The 27,142-nt window shown below is 43.6% G+C and overlaps 1 protein-coding gene across 1 annotated transcript in view; it reads right to left on the reverse strand.

Annotated features, from left to right (window-relative positions):
- HSD17B4 (hydroxysteroid 17-beta dehydrogenase 4) overlaps nt 1-27,142 on the reverse strand; it is a 258,525-nt gene that overhangs the window by 228,839 nt on the left and 2,544 nt on the right. The window contains exon 2 of the mRNA XM_083151604.1: nt 25,617-25,670. Within this exon, the coding sequence (XP_083007730.1) occupies nt 25,617-25,670 (54 nt within the window). The remainder of the gene's footprint in view (nt 1-25,616; nt 25,671-27,142) is intronic.

Raw genomic sequence — 27,142 nt, forward strand, 5'->3', positions numbered from 1 at the left:
AATTCTATTCTACAAAACTGCAATGGTATAAATGCTAAACATAACAACCAAATGGCAGCCAGGTAACTCTGGTAATAAATCACAATTATAAATGGAAGAACAAAGAAGTTAGCTGACTGCTTGCAATTGATGCTCAAGAAGGCTAGGTACACACCTGTCCGATTCATCCGTAGACCCGCCGACAGAGCAGCTCATTATGTATGCTATACGCACTTACTGTGCCATTCAGCCGCTTGATACGTTGGGCCAGATGTCACAACTGGATGGGCGTCCATCCATTATTATTATTACAGTTGTTTATATGCTACAGAGCACAAAACTCTGGCACTGGGGAAAATAAGACCACACATAATACAAGCCCTAAGGCGGCCATACACTACTAGGAGAAGTCACAGCAGTGTAGGGGCGGTCGATCCCTTTGTGCTACTTGGGACCATCCGATTTGGTCACTTTTCACCAGATTTCTTGGCTCCATTCCTCAGAATCAGGTAAATTTTGGACAAATTGGACTAGTGTATGGGGGGCTTAAGGTGCATAGAACAAGTCCTATTCCCACACTATAAAGTGCAACACTTATATTTACAGTAAACATTATGACAATTTAAAACTATATACAGAATTACTCCCATGTTCCCAGTATATAATATTACGCTCACATGGCACAGAAGACACACTACAGCACACATATCTATAGTATCAACGCACATAGGGGGTTATTCTGGTTGATTCGCAAGGCTGCAAAATCGCAGCCTTGCCAGCACACCAAACCCTGCCTTGCGAATGGTTGGCTGGCACCACCCATTTGCAAGGGCGACCCGCTCGCAGGGGCTTGCGGATGGATGTTACACCTTAAGATCCATTCGCAGCCTAGTGGGATCCACCAACATCATTCGATAGTCGGCGACCATCAAATGATGAAGAAGGTGCATGCATATAAAAGTGACTCTGAAGTCACTTACATATGCATGCACGCTGGGAAGTAAATGGGCGAGCAGCGCCCCCCACACCCGCGTCATGGCCTCATTAGCATGAAAACGCCCAGCTGGGCGTTCCCATACAATAGTGGGGCCGCCGGCTGCCCCACACCCGCTGTCCTGGGTGCGTGCACCTGGCAAACAGTCTGTTCGCAGTGGGTGCACGTACCCTGCATATGCCCATGAGCAGAACAAAAACATTGGTCACCGTGCGACAGCAGCCCTGCTGCGAATGAACCAGAATAACCAATAGTTCTATGCATGTGTGTGACTTCACAGAACGGACCAAGACCAAGTGGTTAATTTCTTATCAGTGCCAAGGCGAAGTTTACTTGTAAAATGAAGTTAATAATTTTTAATAAAAAGTTATTTGTGCCCATTACTAAAGACTCTGTAACTATAGTCCATCTGTGATAAGCAGCAATATAATCTTTTTTTGTATTGACACACATTATTCCAGCATTTTATGTATAAAAGGCACCACAAGTGGTTTGCAATGCTGTACATATGGCACACATTAGAACAATACAGGGTACACAATCAAATATTACAGTAACTACAACAGGGCACAAATTACAATTAGCAGCACAATTCTCAGTACACAAGACAGCCGAGTGAGGCAAAGGAGTTTATAATAAATGTACATTAACCACATGAAATATGTAAACAAATGGCATGAGTTTTTTCTTTATATTTGTCATATAAATCAAGCTGGTTTAATATAAAACCATATATAGGATGGCAATCTATTTAAGCTATTATTTCTATAGTAGTTTGGTAACGGCTACAGCAATTTAATTTTGCTCTGGGGGGTCTCCAGTGGCCAGCGCCCTAGGCAAATGCCTAAAGCTGCCCAATGGTGGCGCCGGCCCTGACTGTATATAGAGATCAATGCTCTGCCCTCGGATTCATTTTCTGTAGTGCCGCACCCAAAAAATCCCTACTGCTCAATTTATTACTTGCTGCAACTACACCAATGACTGCAGGTGTATAACTCCATGCCATTAACATGGGCAGTGCAAGCTCATCTAACACAAAATACTATAAAAGGAACTTTAAAGGCAAAAAAATGTATTAAATGAATTTTCTTTTTAAGGGGTGGATTTTCCCTCAAGCCAATTTAGAAAGAAATTTTAACACACTGTTAAATGTATTAATAATACATAAAGGCCCTATTTTCAGGGCTCCACAGAGGCTCTTAATCTGGCCTTCAAGCAAACACCGCATTCCCATAAAACAATCAACACTTACAAATTAAAACCAAGAATTAACGACTCAGGCCTCAGAGACAGGCTGTATAACAAGCCGTGCACAGGAATTCTACAAATGGATATTCTAACATAGCAACCATCAATCTATAGGAATGTGGTCTTTGGTTCCCAAGATATAATGTAGGGATTTCTGACAATCTACAATGAAATAAAAGCCTTTCGGATAACTAACTCTCCCTAAAAACACCATTTACCAACCCCTCATGTCATATAAACAACACAAAAACATTGTATTATACAGTAATATAGGCATCATGCATTCATCTACAGGGTAGATCACAGCACACATATTCCCTCTGTCCGTTATATATACATCCTAATTGTGATCCTTCAGTTACTGGATGTAAACATGTTAGCAATCCCTATACACATTACCAAAAACAAATCAGAAAACAGAATCAGCTTTATTGGCCAGGTATACTTGCGTATACTAGGAATTTGTTTTCGATTTGCTGTGCAGCAGCCAGGTGGGTAACAAGTAAACAGTATAAACAATATAAACAGGTGGGGGAACATGTACAGTCATACAGAAAGTTATTCCGAGGGGACACTGTGTTAGATTATGTGCAAAGGGTTATGGTGTGACTAGACAGTGAAGTGTTCATGAGGTCACGTGTCAGCAGGTGAACTGCTTGGGGGGGGGGGGGGGGGATAGCCCTGTAGCATCTGCCTGATGGCAGCAGGTTAAACAAGCCATGGCCAGGATGTAGTTGGTCCTTGACTATCTTCGTTGCCAGCTCTTTTGCTCTGGACAGGGGGCAGGTCCATCCCGATTATCTTCTCCACAGTTCTGACTACCTTTTGGAGTCTGCATTTCTCTCTCTCTCTCTCTCTCTCTCTCTCTCTCTGGCGGAGCCATACCGAACCGGTATTGAGGAGCACAGTGCAGACTCCATAATCACGGAATAGAAGAGGAGCAGAAGTGGGATGTTGAACTTCCTCAGTTGCCTAAGGAAGAATAGCCTCTGCTGCGCTTTTCCAACAATAGTATCAGTGTTGGGCCCCCATTTAAGGTCCTGGGAGATTGTGGTTCCTAGGAACTTAATGGAGTCCACTAGCGACACCACACTGTCAGCAGAGGAACACCAACAGCAAGTTCTTCCTAAAGTACACTACCATCTCAACGGTTTTGAGTGGGTTGAGCTCTAGATGGTTGCTGCTGCACCACCGGGCCAAATCGGTCCAATTCTTGTTTATTTCAGTAACATAAGCATTACAAAGTAAACTTGGAGTAACCGAAAATAATATATACCTTTCTAGGCAAGGAATCAGCTGGTTTTCCCAAAAAGGTGGCATGACAGAGATCACACATACCTTTTATAAAATAATTCCTGAACCTGAAAGAGTTAAGTCTTATTATTACTATTACGATGAATATTACTATTCATTCTGGGATTGATAATATATAGAAAGTAGGGTGGCCAATCCCGGGATCGGGATCGGCGGGATCCCGGGATTTGGCCCCTAAAACACCGGGATTTCAATCCCGGGATTGGAGTTTCCAATCCCGGGATTTCGGGATTAGATTGCGCATGCGCAGTCTAATGCCGGCCAGCGTCTGAGCATGTGCTCAGACACTGCCCGGCTTCTCCCTTTCCCGGCAGTACTTCCCTGCGCAGCGTGACAAGTACAGAGGTCACGCTGCGCAGGCCAAGCAGCTGCACAGAGCCAGTGTGGCTCTGTGCAGCATGCGTTTGCCCCTGCCCACCAACCCGGCTGGCTCCCCAGAAGCCCACCCCCGGCTCGCTGCCCGCCCTGCTAGCCGCTACCCGCCCATCCACCCACCCTCCAGGCCAGCTCCCCGCCCAGCCGGCCGGCTCCCCACCCATCCACCCGCCGGCTCCCCTGACGCCCGCCAACCCACCCGGCTGCCTGGCTCCACAGACACCCGGCCGGCTGGCCGGCTGCCCACCCACACACCCGGTCGCACCACACCGCACCGCACCCCTGCCCACATGTAAGTAAATATGCGGGTGGCCGGGGTGCGTTTTTAAATTAGGGAAGCCAATCCCGGGATTCCGTGAATCCCGGGATTGGGCATTTTTCAATCCCGAAATCCGGGATTGAAAAAATGCTCCGGGATTGGCTTCCCTAATAGAAAGTGTAAAAGTAAAAAAAAATCGTTGAGTTTAAAATTAGATATAATAGTTCAGTGGTCAGGGAACAGGGGTAAATTACCCCACATGGGGCAAAAATGAAATTCCTCAGGGTAATAGACGGTCACGCTGCTGAGACACAGCCGGGCATGAATATGAATCGTGCCTTGGCAGCGCGACCGTCCATTAACCCAGGAGTTTTCAGCGGAGACACAAAAGGAAGCCCATAGGCTTCGATGGGGTAACACCAACTAGAGCTGGTGGAATCACCCGTGGTGAAGCCCCAGTGGTGGGGCTTTACTGCATATGAAAATGTGGTAAATAAACAGAAAATGGGCGGTTAACCGCATTTTTTGTTTAGTGCATCCCGCCCACAGCCTGGCAGCCATTGATGATGATGATTACCATGTATGGCTGTGTGTGGTACAAACTTTGTCAATGGCTGCCAGGCTGTTTACCGTACTAGCAGAATACATCATTAATTTCTAGGGGTACAATTTGTATTACAATTAAATGATTTCCTTCCTTTCAAAAGAAGGGGGTAACTTTGGCGTATCTAAATAGATTTTGGGGGGGGGGGGGGAATGGTAAAAAGTTTGTTGACCCCTGTAATAGTTGATCAAAGCCTAAATCAATAATCAGAAATGAATTTGTTCCGGATTCCAATTTGTATATCTGGAAAGAATTCTAGTTAAGGGAGTTCATATTCATACAGTGTTCATGCTAGGCTGCTTTACCAGTGCCCTGTTAAAACACCCAACCTGTCCGTCACCACCTGAATAGATGCTGTGCGCACCTCCTCCCTGTAACTCTATTTCACTAACTACCTCCTCCCAGTCACAAACTGCCTCCGTGATTTCGCCCAAAGCCCATGAAGCAGGTATAAACATTACCATTTGCACAAATATATTAAAAAACACATGGGTAGGGACTCCAAAATGAGCTCATCCCAGCTACTGTGTGAGAATTAAGTGATTGCATAGGCATTCACTTCACTTCTATTTTGTGCCTCTACAATGCTGCTGTGCACGTTAGGTCTTCTGAATACATACGTGTTTCGACCGTTCTGCAGTTACTTGCTGGGGCCCTGTAATAAGTTTGTTTGCCTGACTGGGTCCCAAAGCAAAACAGTTTGCGGACCCGTGAGCAATCATTCAATGCACGCTGCACATTCTATCCAGAATAAGTGTTATAGTAACTGCTTATGCAGAAGATGGCTAGAAGGATTTGACGGCTTGAGTTGGGAAAGGAAGAGGTTGGGGTGACGAAGCCAGAGAGCCGAAGCACTCAGATAAGTTAGTCCAAGATACATGAATTACTGTAGGCAGATAATGAGGTGGTCTCATAATAAGAGCTCCATTCATTCAAAGTACTGCTAAATTGATTAGGGCACCCATTAATTATAATGGTTATGTGTTCTAGTTGTATATTTGCCAGATATTATTGATTAGTGCTGTCATTATGTGTGCTTTGGATTTCTTCCAGCCAACAGCTAGGAAACCTCAGGAGGCATTAATGAGCGGCTTATGAGTTGTGAGCTTTGGAACATATGGCAGTGGGCAAGAGTGAAGTAGAAGAGATTAGAGGTAGCTCGACCTGCCCGGACAGCAGACCTATAAAGTAGAAAAAACAATGTCTGGCCTTTTAACCCTTTCAGTGCCAAGGGAATGTGTCAAAATAATACCCCTTTTGCACCAAAAATCCCGGATCTGACCTGGCATTTGGAAGAAGGATCCAAGCCGGGTCGGATCCAGGATTTACACTGTTTACACTGCGGTGCCCTCCCGCAGTGCAGACGGAGGCGGCGCTTGGAGAGGACATCATCTCCAAGCAGCGGGACCATGGTGATCCCTGCCGGAAACACTGATCGCCATGCTGGGGGCAGCCCAGCACCAAGGTACACTGCTGGGCTTCCCCTAACCCACCGTCTACCCCCCAAGCCGTCGTCCGGGAGGTGAATGGATGCCGCACACAGGCATCCATTGACCTCCTCCGTTGCTGTCTGCAGAGTATAGCAGACAGCAGCGCAGGCTGTCTGTGCCCCCTCATCCAACCTGCAGACGCTGCGGTCCGCAGGTTGCACGTCCCCCATTGACAATTGTAAAAGTCAGGACCTGGGTAGAAGTCCCGTGTTAAGGGACACGGCGCGTCCCATTTACACCGCCGCTGACCCGGGTCTGACCCGCCGAAGACTCAGGGGTTTGCGGCGGTGTAAAATGGGTATATGTGTGAAAATTGCCAAGCAAATATTTTTATTTATTTTATTCATCATGTTAACATTATATAGGAAATAAAAAACATCTAGTAAAAAAAGATTACATTTGAATTTATATAAAAAATATGAACAACACTGGCATTTTTAGCAGATATTTTGCACTCAAAGGGTTAATGGAGAGTTAAAGTGCCCGATTTCCGATAAACCGCCCGAGTGTTTACTGAAAAAAAAAAAAAAAAAAAAAAAAAAAAAAAAAAAAAAAAATCGGCAGATATCGCTCCTGCGAATCTTTTACTAAATCTTCTGATTTTACATGCTGCATGAAAGATCAGAAGATTTAACAAAAGATCCATAGGAACGCTCATGGGATCTTAAGAGAAGTCTTTGGTAAAAATATGCGCTTGCCTGAAATCTTCTGTCCAAAACGGAAAAAAGATTTCAAGGCTAATTTATGTGCACATCTTAAGATCGCAGATCTTTCTAGTGCGTGGGCAAAATATGTGTAATACTGTAGGTAAATCTTTTTTTTTTTTTTTAAACAACTCTCCTACTTCCTAAAATGAAGTGTCTTTTCTGGTTCCTCATTCTGTTTTACAGCATCGATTAGCAGAGGGAAATTAACCACGTTTATTTCATTTCTTAGGGCTGCCAGCAAAAGATGAAGTAGCATTTAAGGAGCTGCTGCAATTCTGATATCATACACAGGGTTAGGGCATCATACAGGTATTGAAAGCTAACCATTGTCAATAATTATTTTCATAGGACAAGCAAAAATGTAAGCCAATATATGCTCTTGCGCGGTTACTACACAAAACAGCATCAGTGGAGTGCTGTAAGGCAGCAAAGCAGAATTAAAAGTCTAATGCAGTGGTTCCCAAACTGTGTGCCATGACACCCTGGGGTGCCTTGGGGGATTTGCAGGGGTGCCTTGGGTTGGTGGTCCAGGATCAATTAAAGTTGTTTATGTCCAAGATAATAGTCAGATTGGGGACAGACAGTAGTGAACCCTGTCCATTACCACATAACTGATCCGAAGGATGAGTTATAAAGCCAAATTATTTAGACTTAATATTGGTTTCTGACTTTCTCAATGAAAAACCTTTAGCCTAGGGGGGCTGGGAAAAAATTTCTGGTGCTTTGGGGTGCCGTAATTCAAAAAGTTTAGGAACCCCTGGTCTAAGGTATGAGTCGAACTTAACAAAATATTGGTAAATAAGCTACTCCGGTGCGCATAAAACCATCATGCAAAATTCCAAAAACAAATGGCACTCAGGGCCTTATTCTAGTTCACTCTTTCTGCCAAAATCCTTCTTAGATGGACAAAACCATGTGCACTGCAGGGGGGCAGATGTAAGTTGTGCAGAGAGAATTAGATTTGGGTGATTTATTTTGTTTCTGTGCAGGGTAAATACTGACTGCTTTATTTTTACACTGCAATATAGATCTCACTTTGAAGTAAAACTCCACCCAAATCTAATTCTCTCTGCACAAGTAACATCTGCCCCACCTGAAGTGCACATGGTTTTGTCCATCTAAGAAGGATTTTGTCAGAAAGAGTGAACTAGAATAAGGCCCTCAGAGACATAGGTAGTAAAAACCTCACATATACTAAATGTTTTATTTTTAAAAGGTAGCCTTGATTATGTCTTTAAAGAAAAAAAAACAATAATTATGTATCACTTATGGCTATTTATTTTGTTTAAAAAGATGTCCAGCGGCAGGGGGGGGTGCAGTTGGGAGTCCCCCTGTGTCACCTTTGAATAGGCGCTGTGCGCACAGCATCTATTCCTGCAGCCTGAGGGACTGGGGAAACAGCCAGCAGCTCACAGAGGCCATATCCCCACAGTGACGAAAACGGGGGTTTGACCTTGCAGTAATAGGCCATGCCCCAAAAATTCAGGGTTGCGCCTTCGCCATGCGAAGTCTCCCTCTCCAAGACAGTCCAATGTTTGAAGATGTGCGTGTTTGTGTGTATAGATAGATACTGTAGACAGACAGACAGATAGGATGCACACATATATACAGTATTTTAAACCCACAAAACATGGAAACTATAAAACAGAAAACTAATTTCAAAGTTATGAGCTATTGAGAATAATGACACCAGGGCTCCCCCATGTGTCTGGAAAATGAACCACACTTTCATAATAATGTTCAGCAAGTCACATGGATTGATGAGGAATAGAAAATATATTCAGGCAATATTGCTCTGTAAAGAAAAAAAAAAAAGAAACGCTGTTGTTTGTAATAAACGAGCACAATAACTTTGTTGAATTACAATTGAAGCAATGACAAAACAATGTGGGTCAAGCTTCAATCACTTTGAAGTAACAACTCTTGCTGAACATCTACCAGCATTTAATATGATGCATCAGAGCAGTGTTCTCTACAGCTGCACCTGCAATTCATACAGAAATGATTTCTTGGCGGTTTCAAGTCCACCATACAATTTATGGGTGCTGGGCACAGCCTATTACAGGCTGAGAATCGTGCACGTTTAGGATTATTTATAGTGCTGGCAGTTTCAGCAAAGGTGCATTTCCTGAAATGAGTGATAAGGAACTCTTCCCAGCAATATTTCCTAAGGCATCTGCAGCTGTTCCTGCATATGAATATATGGCCCATATTTAGAGGTCACTGCAAGCACTAGCAGAAGTACTATGTAATCATGTGATCTCCTTACAATAAACGTCATAAATATTGCACCAAAAATACTATGCAGAAGCTAGGTGTTTTCCCCTGCAGCACCTTATTCTATTATTTATGCATATACTTCTCCTACTGCTCCCTAAGTGCCCTTCCTTTATCACAGTGTCTATGCCAGCTGCCCATTATGCAACTGTAGCCTTGCCATAGGAAGCCCTCACCAGCAATATGAGAACCTATTCACATATCCTTTTTCCACAAGAAACATCACAAAAAAAACCTCACACACTGCAGGGCTGATGCCATTCTCATTCTTTACCCACCTCAGGATGCGCCCGCCTCTCGGTATGCTACAAGTCCTCATAGTCAGTGAGAACTTACCTACCCAGTACTGGGTGCAAAAGATCTAGAGAGGGGTATTCAATGTCAGGGGCACGGCTGTCGAGCTAGCGCGACAGTCGTGCCCCTGTCCCGTTCTCGTTTTGCTCGCCTGGAGCTCGGCAGTCTGGATTCAATGTCCTGGCCACCGAGCGGTGAGAAGGGGGCGTGGCCGCGAGCTGAGGACGGAAATAGACGAGCTCCTTATTCTTAGCAAGCACCAGAGACGCCATTCGCCCATACACAATTCCCCCCCCCCCCCCCAACGATTGCCTTCGGCAACATGCGAGGCGATGTGTAACTAAAACACATCCCCCTCGCATTTCTCCAGAGCAGTAGAGATCATTTGATAGTCCCCAAATGATTTCTCCGGCCTTCGCAAATAAAAGTCAGTCTGGACTGACTTATTTGCACGTGCCTGCCCGATGACAGGGGCAGGCGGCTGACATCCTGTGATGTCAGCCGCCTGCAAACCCACAGGAATGCCCAGCATTTTCATGGGGACACCCATAAAATGCTGGGCATTTCCATGGGTGCTCCCCAGTCCCCGCCGTCCACCTCCGTCTCTCCCTATTCGCTGCGAATGACCCAGCAAGTGTGTAAAGGTGCATACACATGGATAGATTTGGGAAATGATCCAATATCGTTAACGATTTCCTCAGTACTCCTGGACAAACAATTTGGTGTCAAATAATGAATGACTGTACAAATGGTTACACATGAACGATCAATCTTTAACGATGGTAGGGGAGTGGGAGCCTTTCAAAGGTCCTTTGGAAAAGCCACAGCCAGTGGTGAAACGCGTTGTGTGAGCCTGCCACCTCAGGATTGAATCAGGAACCAACCCTTTACCCTTCAGTACCACTACCACTCTGGGGAACAATTGGATCCGTCCACTTTGGAAAAACCAATATTGGACTGCCACCTTCATCCAATTGGGATATCGATCTGACAGATTCCTCCAGGTGAGCTACCAATATCCACAGCCACCTGTCTTGAGCATACTGTCTTTCCAGGACAATTCATCCAGGATCCTTTGTGGCCCTTCCCCCTTATCCTACATCGTTACCTACGGGTGCATATGGATGCCAGCCTATCACCTGTAAGAGGACATTAACATCTGCATTGTTGTATCCACCTGCCCACCACCTCTGAGTGATCACTGTGGACCCCACAACCAGAGAAAAATTGTATATTTCCTACTTACCTTCGTAGACTCCTCCAGCGACGCTGTACAAATAGTGAGGACCAAGAAATCCCTGTTTCCCTATTATTCTGAACAGAGGTAAAGGCAATACCAGTCCTGATAAACCCATCAAATATATATTGGGTTTTAATCACAAAAAGCCACTGTTATTTGTGGACCTACTTCATATACTGAGAGTGCCATTTTTAAATGATATATGTATATGTATGTTGATGAAATGTTAATGTGATTTTTAAAATATAGTAAAATATACATTTTTTTATTCAAAAAGGTCTATTCATTGTAGTTTAAGCGCTGCTTCTAGTGTGTGTTTTTTTCGATGTATAAGGTGTATATAAAACATAAATGCATTCTGTGTTTAGTCCTTGATCCCATCCCTGAGATCGCATTATGGTATGAAAATATTTCAAAATACGGAAAATAATCTAATAACCAAAATGGTTTGGACCCAAGCATTTTGGCTATGGAGACCCCAAACTGTGCTTATATTACACACACACACACCCCAAGATGTGTCCTCATACACCTATTCTTATCACACCACACAGCATAAGAAACCTAGCATGATTTCCATGCTGTGTATTTTTTCCCACAATTTTGCACACTAGTACGATTTTTGGACCGATTGTCCGATTTCCAACCGATCATCCGATATATCGGCCGATTTTTAACGATAATCTGCAAAAATCATTCTAGTTTTTCTATAGTGTACACACAAAGTTGCACTTGTTTTGTTCGCAAAGAAATAAATATAAAATCTCAGATAAAATAGAACTCAGATCACTGGTCTCCGACCTGTCTTAAGTTTTTCCTCCTTTCTGGGTCTTAATCCACTTACAGTACACTAGGTAGAAGGAATAGGTTATAGCACAACTAAGTAGCAAACATTGTAGCATGCAAAACATATAAATATACTAGGTGATTCATCGCGCCCTACGGGCACTCTTCACACCGTCGTGGACTCCTTTATTGCGTGAAATATGGTTTGGATTATACTTTAGTTAGGTGGCATTCTATATTTTAGCTCAAAAGGGCGTGTGATTGTGAAGGGGGTGTAGACTCTTCCATTGTTATGAATGTATGCGGCAGGGGGAGAGGCGTGTGCAAGTGTGCTGCGGGTGCCCGTGATATTAGACAAAATCGCCCCTGTGTGTACACAGCCTTAGATAGAGTATTGCGCTCAATCTTCTCCTAAGTGAGGGTGCTGCTGGGCTTGTTGAGTGGTCCAAACAATCTATCTGGATGTGATATAGTAGTAAGTATACAGCGCTAAACCTCTTTGTAAATCCCCTTGGCCCTATGTAGGAAACTGTTGATATAATGATAGTAGTCAGAATGTATATAAAGTGGCAGTAATTTATTATAAAAACAGTGGGTATATAATAAAAAAGCAGTGTTATCTGAATTGGTGCAATGGTGCCGAGTTGTCCTCAGCAGTGCATGCTGCCTGGAACAACTCACAGTCACTTGAAAGTGCTACAGCGGGCTGGCGTCCCAAGCCCCTGTGTGTCACACTCCAAAGTGGATACCTCAGTATGTACTGTAACTGGATGCGTTTATTGTGTGTGGTGGCTCGCCCCTCATGCTACTGGCATCTGTTATATAACCGGTTATATAATTCCTGGCACTGGGGATTCTGTAAAAAAAAAATCCTATAAGTTTTGCTGAATTCCATCTTGTATCCTTCGTTCACAATTTCCAAGACCTACTTGTCAGTTGTGGATCTCTGCCTGGCGCTTCTGAACTGCAGCAACCTGGCACCTACCTCCAAACTTGTGGCGTCATTGTGAGTTCTGGCGTGGAAAGAACTTGCCCTCTCCCTCTTTGACCTCGAAAATGAATTCTGGATGATATTTTGTACACCTTTCAGTAGCTCCGATCTCTTGATCCTGTCCAGCATATCAGCTTCAAGCTGTTGACACCATCCTCTAAGTACCCTGGCTGTCACTGCTATCGACGCTGCTGGTTTTAATGCTGCCCCTGTGGTTAGATGCTGTTTCCTTAACCCTAGTTCAATGCGTCTTTCCATTGGATCTTTAAAATATTTGCATCTTCAAGTGGAAGTGTTGTCTGCATTGACTTTAGGCAGCTCCTCCCATGTCATTACTTAGTCTGATATGGGTACATTTTATTAATTTTAAGGGGTACCGTTACCCTTTTCGCAGGGTGCTTCCATTCATCCATGACTATGTCTTTGAGAGACTGGGACAACGGGAAGGTTTTACCTTTCCTTCTTTCGTCACTAAACAACAAGTCCTGTAATTAAACTCTGATACAGATGTAGCTCTTTTCATCTTTGCAGGGGCTGGCGATTCCATCACCAGCTACTGCCAGGGGCGCGCATGCCCTGTGGCAACGGAGCCTAACCCCCACTGCCAGTCCCCCCCCCGGTCCCCTCCGAACTAGGCAGCGTCTCCCTGAGGCTGAGACCATCAGGGAGGCGCACCCCAGCCGCCTTGATACTGGGACGCGCGCGCGTCCCAGTCCCTATCGCCGGTGCTCGCCAGTGAAAGGGATCTGGAGGGTGCTGGGCAGAGAAGAGAGGCGCCACATCTGTACATCTTGCACTATATCCTCTTCCTCCATAGCCTCAGCCATTAACTCCTCATTAGAGTCAGTTGATACCTCCTCAAAAGGACTGTAACAGACCAGCACTTTAAAAAACTTTCCCTCTGGAAACATACATGCAAAAAACTTTACAGCCCATCCTGGCCTGTGAGCCACATACTTAATTCATTTAAGAACAAATGACACAAGCTCTTGTACAAGAATAAAGATCTGCTCACAAGTCCCGCTCCTTACACCTGCAGCGGTTAATTTTGGTGGTATAGGGATTTTTATGAGCGTGCTGCCAATGCAGTCACCGCCCGGAGCCAGCGTTCACTGCTGCGGCGTCTTCCGGGTTTCACGGGTACCCTTCCCTACCCCGTCGGAGGGCACCTGGCGTTGGCGGGAAAGCCAGTCTTCCCGGGGTAAGCCACCTATTCCTCCACATACTTCCTATGCTCTTGCTCCATGCATTACCCAATAGGCAAAGAAAAAAAAAAAAGACACAGAGGCAAAGGAGGAGGAGCTATATACAGATGGAGCAGGCTCTCGCCAGGGGGGGGGGGCACTTGTGCATGAGACACTCGCGCGCGCCCCGTGGCTAAGGAGCTGGCTCCACCCCCTATCCATGCCCATCTACCTAAAGAAACTGGGATGTGCGTGCGTGTGAGACGCACAAGCGTCCCAGTCAGTTGGTGCGCCTCTGCGCCGGCTATCTCTGGCCAAGAATCAGAGGCGCTCCATCGGTAGGAAAGTACTACCCAGAAGGGAGGAAACCCACAGGTGATGGCTGCCAAGGGGGAGGAAGAGGAAATATATACTGCATCACAACGGAGCAGGAATCAAGCATAATAAACATGTGAAGTTTACTATGCACCCTGTTCCAGCTGCTTGATTAGTTAAAATGAGTAGTCTAGCATCACCGACGGCTTTTTCTTCACCTGGGTATCAGCACATGGCTGCAAGTGGATAAAGGCAAAGATTTGAGGAATGGAACAAGCAGAGCCTTACGTGGAAAAGGGTTGCTACGGCAATGAAAACAAAAGGGACATAAAGGATGTCTGACGACTTATACCAGAGGCAACTCTCAGCATGAACTCTGCTCAGAAAATGGCCATTTGATGAATTTATTTAATCTGTATAAGAATCAACTGTAACACTCATTTTGTACGCATATTTTAAGCAACACAACAACAGTCTTTAAAATTCTTACGGACATACTATATATCCATCCTCAGAATGATAGATGCCCCAATTTATAATTCAGGTAAGCCTGCAGAAAATGACGTTTTGCACAGTGCTAGTTACTGGTTATAAGCAATTCGTATTATTTTTAAATATTAATAATTGCGCAAACTTTTGCTACTAGGTTTGTAGTATATTTTCGTAAAGGAAAGTCACAGCGCTGAAATTTACATCTATAGAAATCGTCAAATATTATAGTAATTAGGTCCAATATTTCAATTATAACACAAGACTCATCTTGGTATAGTATATATATATATTTTGATCGATTTATCGTTTTGATTTCATGACCCATGTAAGTGATTTTATTTCTGATGTTTATAGCCATTGTGTACTCTGTAAGTGGCGGTGATTGCATGCACTCACTTTGTTGTTTGCATATTGTCTCCTCTGACTGCAGGCTCCTTGATAAAGGTCCCTCTTATGGACCGAAACGTCGGGGCAAAAATGGGCACAATGCACATATAATGGATGAATAAATGAAAATTAACTTTTACCTGGATTGCCTGATTTATATAAGGAGAGTGCTTACTCCTCGATTTGAGGAATTTTGGACTACAAATAGTGTTCATGCTGTGAAGTATGGATTTCTTGTGGGCACCCCTGACTTTACTTCAAAATATCTTGTGAGAGTGCGGTCTCCCAAAGTACATACATACATACATATATATATATATATATATATATAGACAGGACTTACCCTAGCCTCCGAGAAGGAAAGGAATGGACCAGCACTCACAGTTTGATGAAAAAAGAAGTAGTTTGTATTAGCAGCTTAAAGCATAATGTACAGGCAGGCTGACCCAACAGCCGTTTCAACCGGTTGGGCTGTTGGGTCAGCCTGCCTGTACATTATGCTTTAAGCTGCTAATACAAACTACTTCTTTTTTCATCAAACTGTGAGTGCTGGTCCATTCCTTTCCTTCTCGGAGGCTAGGGTAAGTCCTGTCTTTAATTAACCTTAAGGACCCTGCACCCTTGTCATTGCATCTTCCAGAGTGCCATCCTGCATATATCCATATATATATATATATATATAAAATTGTTTGGTAGAGCTGGCGTCCCAGCAATTTAAAAATAAATAAAAATAAAGGCGATAACTGTTAGTAAAGCGACAGCAAGGATATTATTTTGGGCTGATTAGTTGGTAGCAGGTGTTGGAGAATGGTTATTAGCCCATAATTTCATTACACAGGTAAATGGTTAAATATAACTACTTGAGGTATTCCAGATTTAAGGATATTATTCCCGTTTGTAGTGCAGGTTTTAATATTTGGATAGTTTACCTGCTCTGCAGTCCGTTATGTGGGAGAATCACCACTGAGGTGAGATGCTTAAGTATAGGAGTCTGCCAGGTGACAAGCGGTGAATGTGGCAGTCGCCAGAGTCAATAAAGTAGCTCTGTCTACAGCAGAGGTGAACGGTATGGACGGCCGCTCGCAGATGAATAGCAGGCAGGGTCTGGATAGAACGCCTGTGAAACTAGTCCCGGTAGGCAGTCAGATGTAGCATAAAGTGGGACCTGGCTGGAGAGGTGGAAGGCTTGCTGCTGTAGTATCAGCCAATTCACCAGAGACCAGAGGGGGCGTCAACGTGTTTAGTCTCCTGGCAACGGACACTTTTTCAAGATCTTGGTTTAAAGCAGGCATGTCCAACGTTGGAAAGATGGGGTATACTCTGCGCAAAACTCACATATATTCTATCTACAAAAAAACTCTACGAGTTTAAGTTGGAAGTATATTGATTTATTCAATGTATATATAATAATAAAATTCAATAAAAGAATAGCGTACAATTAAATGCAAAAAAATTCATATATATATAAAAGAAATTATTTATGCTAATACCGGTATACACATGGGGATGGTATAACAAAACAAGACGAACTTACATTTAACATTTAAAGGGGATATGTCCTTTTAAAAGTTTCAGCAATGTTATTTGTGGTTTGCTCTGGTTTCCAAAGGGTTAAAAGTACTTCTGTGTCTTTGTACTGAAATAGTGCAATTTGTAATCCAAGTGTGGTGCTTACCAGGAGTGCTGCAGTGGTTGAGGGTCTGCCGGCAGACTTTCCCAGATAAGTGGTGTGCGGTGTCCTGCACAGCACTGTTTGGGATCCAACGTCCTTCAGATCATCGACTAGTTTCGCCTCACGGCTTCGTCAGGATACTGAGCTGGTGTGGTACCTCCTCCACTGTCTCCTTTTTATTGGTGAGTGTCCAACGTTGGCCCTCCAGATATTTTGAAACTACACATCCCAGCATGCTTTGCAATAGTTTTAGCATTCTCTAATAGCAAAACTGTGGCAAAGCATGCTAGGATGTGTAGTTTCATAACATCTGGAGGGCCAACGTTGGACATGCCTGGTTTAAAGCATAATAATAATAATAATAATAATGTTACTTATATAGCTCTTTCTCCAACAGGACTCAAGGCACTTTACCGACATAAAATAAAATGCATATTATAATAGTAAAGCTAGTCCGATTGAGCCACTTATCACCTGATTCTTATGGATCAGGCAGAGAAATTGGGTGAAAAGTGTCCAAATCGCATGTGTTTGACATCCAATTTGATGCACGGTCCCTTGCGCATCGGAGATCAAACATACTGATCACCCGACCTCTGACTCTTTACAGCTTCCCAGCAATGGGAAATGGCAAACACATAGTATATATCATATGCAAAAGGACCGCGTGCAATATATTGTATGTGATCCTGCCTTGGTGTAGACATTTTGGTTACTCACCATCAAATGATTTTTCCCTCTGTTCACTCTAAAAAGTAAGGCAGGATTTCATGTGACATTAGCCGCCCGCCCCGAACAGGCAGGGACATGCCTGCATTACAACGGGCATGCTCACCATTTCTATGGGAGCGCCCACAATTTTTGTGGGCACAGCCAAAAAATGCCAGGTGCCCACCCCGGAACACCTCCTGTCTGTCAATCAGGCAGCGAGTGCCCCGGCGAATCAAAAATTTGCAGAAGGAGCTCGCTGCAGGGTTTTGCACATGCGTAGACCACCACCATTGGGACAGGGCCGAATTGGGACCAGTGCAAACAGGACTGAATCGGCCCCTAAGTCTCCCGTTGCATCCTACCCACATTGAATTTCATCTAGGAGGCATTATCTGCATAAACAGATGCGTAGTGGCAGGGACAGGTCATCTCACTCCTAACAGTCATCTCCCACTGCACGGCGTACTGCAGCTAGATCTAGGAGGACACGTCTGTACTGCGTTTTATAGTGCTTTGTAAAGGTATATTGCTTATATTTATATTGGTAAGTGACAGAACTGCATGTGCCAATGCATATAAGCTAGGATATCCATATCTATATGTGTATATGTGCTTTATTGCATTCTACAAACGCAGTATTTTTTATTGCATTCTACAAACGCAGTATTTTGTGTAGGATAATCATTGCTTTCTCGTTATGAAATGTATATTCTTGTCCAATTAGGATCATGCAGCTAGAAGCAGCCGCCTCTGCCAGTCGCTCATGTGCTCTGAAGTATGCAGAACTGTGTGCGGAACTCCTTTTGATCCAAGTCACTTTATAGATTCTCCATCAGTTTTCAGATTGCCTTTTACATTCTCTATTTCTCTCGGAGTTCTCAGATGCTTTCTCACTGTCATCTTTGTTGGCAAAGGTGCAAAAAACAAGAACAACATTTGTGCTGTTTACTGCTTAAACAGCCCAATACTTTATATAGTGAGTTCCTTAAGGTATATGAAAGCCGCGCAGCTGTCAGAAGTACAGTAGGGCTTATTACAGTAAGCTTCCTTATGCAGGTACAGTACATGTACAGTACTTCATTGGGAAAAAAGCTTCACACTGATTGTTTTGATATACAGCATGCAAGTATGTAATGGTCTTTACTCATGCAGTGCAGACGTCTAATTGGATGGGTTAAATTTTTGGGTACTTGTGTATTATCTGGGCGTCATAGCATTACACTACTTAAGGCATGCGATGCGATTTTTAATTGTAAAGACCCGATTTTTAATTGTATAGTCACCCATGGGTGATTTCATACCCCCACTATCCAACTACGCATGGAGATGATCTTATATAGTGTGGCGAGCACAGCGAGCCACCGAGCCCGAAGCGTGGCGAGCGCAGCGCACCCCGCGAGGGGACGCGGATTACTTTACATGTATTCTGCACCCCGCTTCGGGCATGGTGGCTCGCCACACTATATAAAATCGACTCCATGCGTAGTTGGATAGTGGGGGTATGAAATCACCCATGGGTGACTATACAATTAAAAATCAGGTCTTTACAATGGAAAATCGCATCGCATTAATTGTATGCCACTATATTGCATGCGAGGCGATGTAATACAATGAAAAAAAATTGGGCGCCCAGATATTACTTAAGTACCAATTTTTGTTATAACTGTTCTCTCTCCTGCCATCTATAGTGGTGCTTACAGAGCTAAAGTAACTATATACTGCAAAAAGTGAACTATTTGCTAGCCTAGCAAAACCGAATAGCAATCATTTATTGCATCTCCTTCATCCACCTGGGGGAGACTTCTTGACCATGGGTTAAGCAGTCAGCAAGTGATAAGTTATCTTTATAGGACACACAAGCTCCTCCCCCCTAATTCTTTCACGCTCTATTGGGGCCTACACATGCAGCAATTTAGGGGCCATTTTGTAAGTGATCCATCTAGATCGCTTAGAAAATGCCCCAACATTGCTCTGTGTGTTGGGGCCATAGTGATAGCGACGTGCATCGCTATCGCCTGGCAATTAATATCCAGCACACTGGATATTAATAGGCCAGGGCCAGTGTTCTCATCAAAGAACACTAGCCCTGACAGATCGCTCAGCACACAGCGCTGACTCGCTGTGTGCTGAGCGTTTTGAACAATCTAGTATTGCTCAGAACGCTCAAATCTCCATGTATGTAGGCCCCTTAAGGACAAGCCACTAAAGAGAACTTGTCACATGCAAACTGTGGAAGCATTCATTTTGTGGGCTCAACTTCTGTTCAATAAAATGTAACCTTAGAACTGTATTAACATCATTGAGCCAGTGAGTTCTCACAGTAGCAAAGCTTGTAATGCTGATGAATCAGTTAAACATAAAACTGAAATAAACTTCAGTATCAACATGAAACAATAAACTGAAAAGTTATAGAAAATCATAGAAATAGGTGAAAGACTCCCTAGTGATGAGGCCGAATCTGGATCACATGCAGTGATCCAGATTCGGGAGCCTATGGAAAACTGTCCACTCCGCCGCTCATCTGCTGGTAATACCTGCAGATAAACGGCCGGGCTAGCAATGATGCGGGAGCACGAATTAGTGCTCACCGCTAATTGCTGCACCATACACACAGGGCATCTTTCAAGCTGAAGTTAACAAAGATGAGTAAACTGAGCAGTTGCCTAGTGTGTAAGAACCAAAGAGAAAAAAAACATTTTGTTACAATTATTCCCACTCAAGGGTCTACTCTAATATTTTGTTATAATTTTTCATTACATACACTATCGTTTCAAGAGTTTGGGGTCACTAAGAAATTTCCTTATTTTTTAAAGAAAAGCACTATTTTTTGCAATGAAGAGAACATTAAATTAACCCGCCGCCTCGCCGACCCCCCCTCTGGCTTACCTTCCTGAAGGGTCCTCCTGGACCCCGGAAGGTAAACCCCTCCTCCCCCTAGTGAAGCAGCCGGACATCCTTCCGGCTGCAGGGGGGAGGAGGAGGCGCCGGGGACAGCCTGCTTAGCTGTCCCCGGCGTGAGGGGAGAGCCAGGCGGCAGGGAGGTGATGGACCCCCGCACATCAGAGTACAGGTATCGCGGGGGGGGCTCCATCACCACATCACGATGCCAGCCGCATATGATAGTACATATGCGCTGGCATCACGGCGGACAACCGGCGAAGGGCGGCAATGTATTTTAATACATCCCGCCCTTAATGTGGTAAATGACTATACTAGCTGCAAACGTCTGTTTTTTAAAGGAATATCTACATACACATGTAGCCATCCTCATTGTTATCGTCCCTGGCATTTCAAAAGCCGCAGTGATGTCCTCTCCAAGCGCTGGCTCAGGAACCACCTCTGAAGGGGGGGCGTGCAGGTGAAATTTGCCGGGACAGACCGGTGTAAAAAGTAACAAACGCCGGGTGGCACCCAGGTTGAAGCTGGGTCCAAACATCGCACCCAGCGTTTTGGCGTAAAAGGGGTATAATTGACTATTTTGGCTTCTAATTTAATAAACCACTTTGCACTTACAATAAAGAGCACAAGACATGTACACCCAGGCAAGCAACAGGCAGGTAGATTCCAATGTCTTGACTATTCATTTTGCAACTCATTTGATAATTAAAATTCAGTTTTTTGTAAAAAAACGAAATGGTCTGAGTGACCCCAAAATTTTGACCTGTGAAGTATACAGTGCAGGAGACATGAAAAACTATTTTGCAGAGAACTACATCTGTATAGGATTTTTTGGCATACAGACACCTGGAGATTAAATATTAAATATTTTTGCTCCGATGGAATACCTTACCTGTTAAAAGATGTACAAAAGGAATATCCCATTTGTTAAAAGATGTATAACATAGGTCTGATTATTCACATATTGACCAATATACGTTTAATAGAAGAAACTAACAAAACTAACCTAAAAGGACCTTTTAACATGCAACTCAGCATTTCACAAATAATAGAAACCTTTTTGATAAGGAGAAATAAGACACAATTATGCGACAGACAGTGTAAATCATTATTTTTTGCACTTTCTTTTCTTCATTACACAATCTTAAATTTTTTATTTACATATTTTGCTCAGAATATTCCCAATATAGGGAATTATTAAATATTGTGAGGTATAAATATATACCCTTTGAAACCTGACAATTGGTATTGGACTTTACATAATATTTTTTTAATTACATATCATAATAAAGTATTTATTTTATAAATAAAATATTATTTTTGAGGTAGGAAGAGTACATTGGAGTTAACTGGTTTTCTGGGCCTTCTTTGTTATGACAAATACAAATAATGTGATGAATTTTTGTCAATATATGGTGAGAAACAAAAAAATGTATTAAAAGGAAAAATGAGGGGCAGTGTGACAAACCCCCATTTTATTTAGGATTACCAAGTACCAGCAATACATAAGTTTGTATGCAAGCAAAGCAGATATTAATGAAGCATCACAGGGAAAAAATATGAGCAAAACAAACGGCATACGGTCGTATTGTCGACCCGACTTAGGTCGACAGTCATTAGGTCGACATGGATGAAGGTCGACATGGCTGAAGGTCGACATGGATGAAGGTCGACATGGATGAAGGTCGACATGGGTTTTTTCAATGTTTGTTGAGCCGACAGGTGGTATTTCATGCCCTACAATCCACTAGGGCGTGGTGGGTGAATAAAATAGTGTGCCGAGCGCAGCCTAACGAGCGATGCGAGGGGCTGCGGTTGACTTCCAACTGTGTCCATGTTGACTGTGTCGACATTCAGGTAAAAAAAAAAATGTCGACCTAGAACCCTGTCCACCCAACGGTGTCGACCTAATGACTGTCGACCTAAGTCGGGTCAACAATACGATCTACACCCAAACAAACTGCCATAAACTGGAACAGAAAGGTGTGGGTGGGGGGGGGTGACATTTCATGTGTAGTGTAGAGTTCCATTACATTCCAACACTCTACTACTGGCAGCTACAGTACCACTACATAGTGATAATACTTTACCTTTACCATTATGCTAAGTATTTGCTGAAATCACCAAATCATGTGACTAACCCACATGGTACATGTGACGAGGAACACATGTGAAACACAAGCAGATGTGGGACGGGAGTTGTGTGTGGCACAAGTAAGCAAAAGGAGAAACAATGTGAAACTACGGACAGGCAAAACACAGGAGATATAGTAAGACTGAGAGACAAAATGAAGTCATGGCTATGATCCCGATTTAGTGTTGCAGGTAATTGCATTTGCAGTCATGTGGGATTTTTCTAAACAAGGGAGTAATACCAAAATGCTGGTTCCCCTGCAGTGACTGGAGCTGGGTATTGCAGACATCACACTGCTGCACTCAGCTTCTGTAACTGAGAAGCTGGCAGTGCCATCACAGTCCCTGCAGGCATCCCAGTATCTACACGGATTCTGGCCACACCCCAGGAGTGATATAACCGTGGAACTGCGGGGGTATGGGTCACTGAGTCAACCCAATATAGACTACTGAAGATCGACAGGCCTTAGGTCGACACCAGAAATAGGTTGACATGAATAAGGTCGACATGGTTGAAAGTTCAACACAAGCATTAGGTTGACAATGGTAAGGTCAACCTGTGTTTTTCAAAGCTTTTGTCCCAGGTGTTGACATGGACATCGTCAAAGTGTACTGCGTCCCCTCGCTGCACTCTGCAAACTATTCTCCCTCCTCACCGTAGTGGATGGTAGGGCATTAAATCCCGCCTGTCGGCACAAAAAAAAAGTGAAAAACTCATATCAACCTTTTGACTGTCGATCTTGCCATTGTTGACCTAATGCTTGGGTCAACCTTCCAACCTTGTCGATTTTAGCCACGTCAACCTATTTCAGGTGTTGACATAAGGTCTGTCATACAAAATAGGGTCAACCTAATGACCCCCCCCCCCCCCTCAAGGACATCCCCCACAAGGACAGTCCCCCAAAGTACTGTAGCATAAATGAGGAATCCACGAGTACATGCGCCTTTTCAAACATGCACGCAGGGGGATACTTGGCCACACTGCCAGATCTGTTACAGTATGTGTAGTATGTTGGGTTGACCCTGCTTCTTGCAGCATTCATTGTTTCCTTATATACACTCTGGCCTTTCTATCAGGGGCATAACTATAGCACCGCAGCCACCGCGGGGGGCGCTGTGCATGTGGGGGCGCCGGGGGCTGCGGTGCTATAGTTAAACCCCCCCTCAATCCCCCGCAGACTTACCTATCGCGCTGGTCCCGGTGGCTCCGTTCTTCTGCTGAGGACCACCACAAAATGGCCGCCCCCATATAGCACACAGTTCTCTGAAACTGTCTGCTGTATGGGGGCGGCCATTTTCTGGTGGTCCTCAGCAGAAGAACGGAGCCGCCGGGACCAGCGCGATAGGTAAGTCTGCGGGGGATTGAGGGGGGTTTGCATGGGCGGCGGTGTAGGGGTGCTCGGCGGGGCAGGGGTGCTCGGCGGGGCGGCGATGGGGGGGCGCCCAAAACGTAGCTACGCCACTGCTTTCTATCCATTTAACAAGCTTGTGCAAAGAAACTATCTCTGGTTCTCAATGGGTCTTGGGAGCACCAGGTGTCACATTGCTTTCCATGTATCCTTCATGAAAGTTTAATGCTTTAAAAAACAGCTAGTGTGACATCAAAGAGCGGATTACTTAAACTACAGGTACATATGAGAGAACAGCTGCGGCATTACAGACACGGCTTCTTCCAGAATACACGTCTGATACGTTTTCTGGAGCTAATACACCATATTACCAGAACTCATTTAAGTTGTTAATGCCATTTCTTGAATCCATCTTTAACCCTTTGTGCAAAATATCTGCAAAAAAATGCCAGCGTGGCTCAAATTTGTTATATAAACAATGTTGTGTGAAAAAAGATCATATTTCCTATATAAGGTAAAAAGTACAGGTCCTTCAGATGAATAAAAAGGTTTGCTTTGACAAAGTCATGTGGCACTCAAAGGGTTAATTATGGTTACATTTAACAGACCCGGCTTTAGAGCAAAAAATAAATAAATAAATAACATAAATAACCCCCACCACCCCCCATGCACAAAATAAAGTAGAAGGGACGACCACAACTAGTCTGAAGGTGCAGGGGGTTCCCTATGGGCCTGATTCAAGCCTATTCGCTAGGCTGCGTGTAATCGTAATTTTTCTGGCATTGGTAATGAAAAGCCTGGACTGAGTTTTCATTTAGAGGCTGCTTTCCAAATTTGGGGCAGCGCTGAGGTCATGTGATGTCAGCCGCCCGCCCCAAGCAGGCATTGTTACGCCTGCATTAGCAGGGGAACACCCAGTATTTTTCTATGAGGATGCCCATAAAACGTTGGGCGTTCTCCTGCTACCACCACCTGCACACCCCCTTCCCTCCCCTCCCCTCCTTGGGCCAATGGATCGGTGAGTATGAAACACGCTGAAGCTGTTCGTTCCCGAAAGCGCAAACCCTGAACATTGGAACATCACGGATGAATTTGGCCCATAACAAATGGGTCTGAATCGGCCCCTATGTGTGCAGAGTGGATGCAGGACGGATTTTTCAACAGTGGAACAGAACTGAATAGGCCCAGATAACACTGCTCACCATCTTTTGGGCCAGCAGGTATAAATACGTTTGTAACCAAAATTGTGCACATCTTTCTCAGTGCAAGTGAGGAAATTTTATGTAGTATGTATGAGTAATTAATGAAAATGGGTAGGGTATTTGTTTCTGTTGCTGCTCATTCATGCCTGCTGTGTCCTGTCTGAACGGCGAACCTGTTACATTATATATATCACATTCGCCCCAAATGTTACAAACCTATCAATTATGCATATTTCGCGAATTATCAGCCTAAGCAACAGCAGATTTTATGGGGTGTTTCCAGAGAGTATGAAGTGTGGTAGGTAGAGTAGAAGCAGCACATGTACACATACATAAGAACTGTAGAGCCACACTTTCTGCTAATGGTAAATAACCCTAACGACTGGGCATAGATTTGCAGGGCTGATGTCACTAGTTCATAGTGAACTGGTGGGCTGAATTCTTATCAGTATTGATTGAGCCCAATAAATGGCTAAATCTGCTGTATGCAGCTTATTATATAGGTGAAAGTTGGTGCTATTATGTGCCCTTTTCCTGTTAATAAAACACATTTTAGTAAGTATTGTACTATGCTCCCAGACTTCAAAGTCTGATCAAAAAATTAGATTAGTTGTGGACTCTGAGTTTGAAAACTTATGTCTGTATCTATAAATCAAAGGTCACATTCACAACAAGCAGGAGAGGGAAACAAAAGTGTAGTGTTTGTCATTCTTACCTACAACAGAGGCTCCTCTCTCAGCAAAGGCCAATGCATATGTTTTCCCCAAACCTGAAACAAGGCAATCCAATTAACATTGCTTGAAACAGTTTCAAGTAATTCCCATTCTGTCAGGTAAAAAGGATTTACAACAGTTTTGAGGTTATACGGCTTATTAAAAAAAAAAAAAACAATATGTCTGAGAGGATGATTAAAACTTATACAGGTAAATAAAAGTATTCAAAAAGAAAACCTCAATAGTAAAACTGTTACATACACCCCTTTCACACTGCAGCCCTTAACCGATATCCGTATATTGCCGATATTTTAGCCTTTTAAAACGGTTAGAGCTGCAGTGTGAAAGCGCCAGTCTGCATTTACCGGTATTTGCAAACGGGTAAAAAGTCCTACACGGTTCAGACCCAGTTTTTATGCATTGTGAATGGCTCAGAACAGGTATATTGGACTCAGGCAGTAGCTATGAGAGCACAGTGCATATGTAATGAGACGCTTATTACATATGCACATATGTAATGAGCGGCTCATTCATATGCACTGCGCTCTTTACATATGTGCATATGTAATGAGCGTCTCATTACACGTGCACTGCGCGGCTCATTACATATACACTATGCTGTCTTATAGCTACTGTCTGTCCTGCTTTCACACTGCAAACCTGCTTGAGATCCGGTATGTATGTGCAGTGTGAAAGGGGTTTAAAACGTTAATATACCGTTTTAAATACCGTGTCTCAAACATTTAGGCAATGTGAAAGCAGCATAACAGACTTATTATAAATGGCAAATATGACAAGGTAAAGAGATTTCAAGTAAGCGCATACAAAATAATATCTCATGTAAATAAAGAAATAGTTTTATTTCAGATCATATAGGGAGAAGGTATGGGTCACATAGGGTCGACCAATAATAGTTGACAGAGCTTAGGTCGACAGGGTGAAAAGGTCGGTACAAGCATTACGTTGACAATTAAATGGTTGACACGAAAAAGGACTATAATTAGTTTTTCATGTTTTTGGGGTGTCTATTTCAACATAAGTCAACATGGACACCGTATAAACGTACTGCGCCTCCTCACGTGACTCGCCATGCTTCAGGCACGGAGCTGCGCTGCGCTCGGCAGACTTTTAATCTACCTTATGTCCACTGGGATGGTAAAGTATGAACAAATATTTTTTTTCTTTTAAAATGGTGAAAAACTCATGTCAACCTTTTAACTGTCAACATTTTTCAGTTGTAGACCAATGGGCCTGTCAACCATTCGACCACATACCAGGCAGAATCAAAGTAAAACATTCTATCATTTTTAAAACTCACATTTTAAACACAACTCTGGGGCTGACTAAGTTGGGATCAAAACAAAAAAAAAACCCAAACCTAAGTAACTGCACTTGGCACAAACCAAGTTGCAATGCATTTTTTTGTATTTCTTTTTACATGCAGGGTAAATACTGGCTGTTTTTACATGTATCCCACAAATGCGATACAGCTATTTATTTACACTGCAATTTAAATCTGAGTTACGAC

This window comes from Crinia signifera, chromosome 1 (assembly GCF_055691185.1).
Source record: "Crinia signifera chromosome 1, ASM5569118v1, whole genome shotgun sequence".
Classification (NCBI taxonomy): domain Eukaryota; kingdom Metazoa; phylum Chordata; class Amphibia; order Anura; family Myobatrachidae; genus Crinia; species Crinia signifera.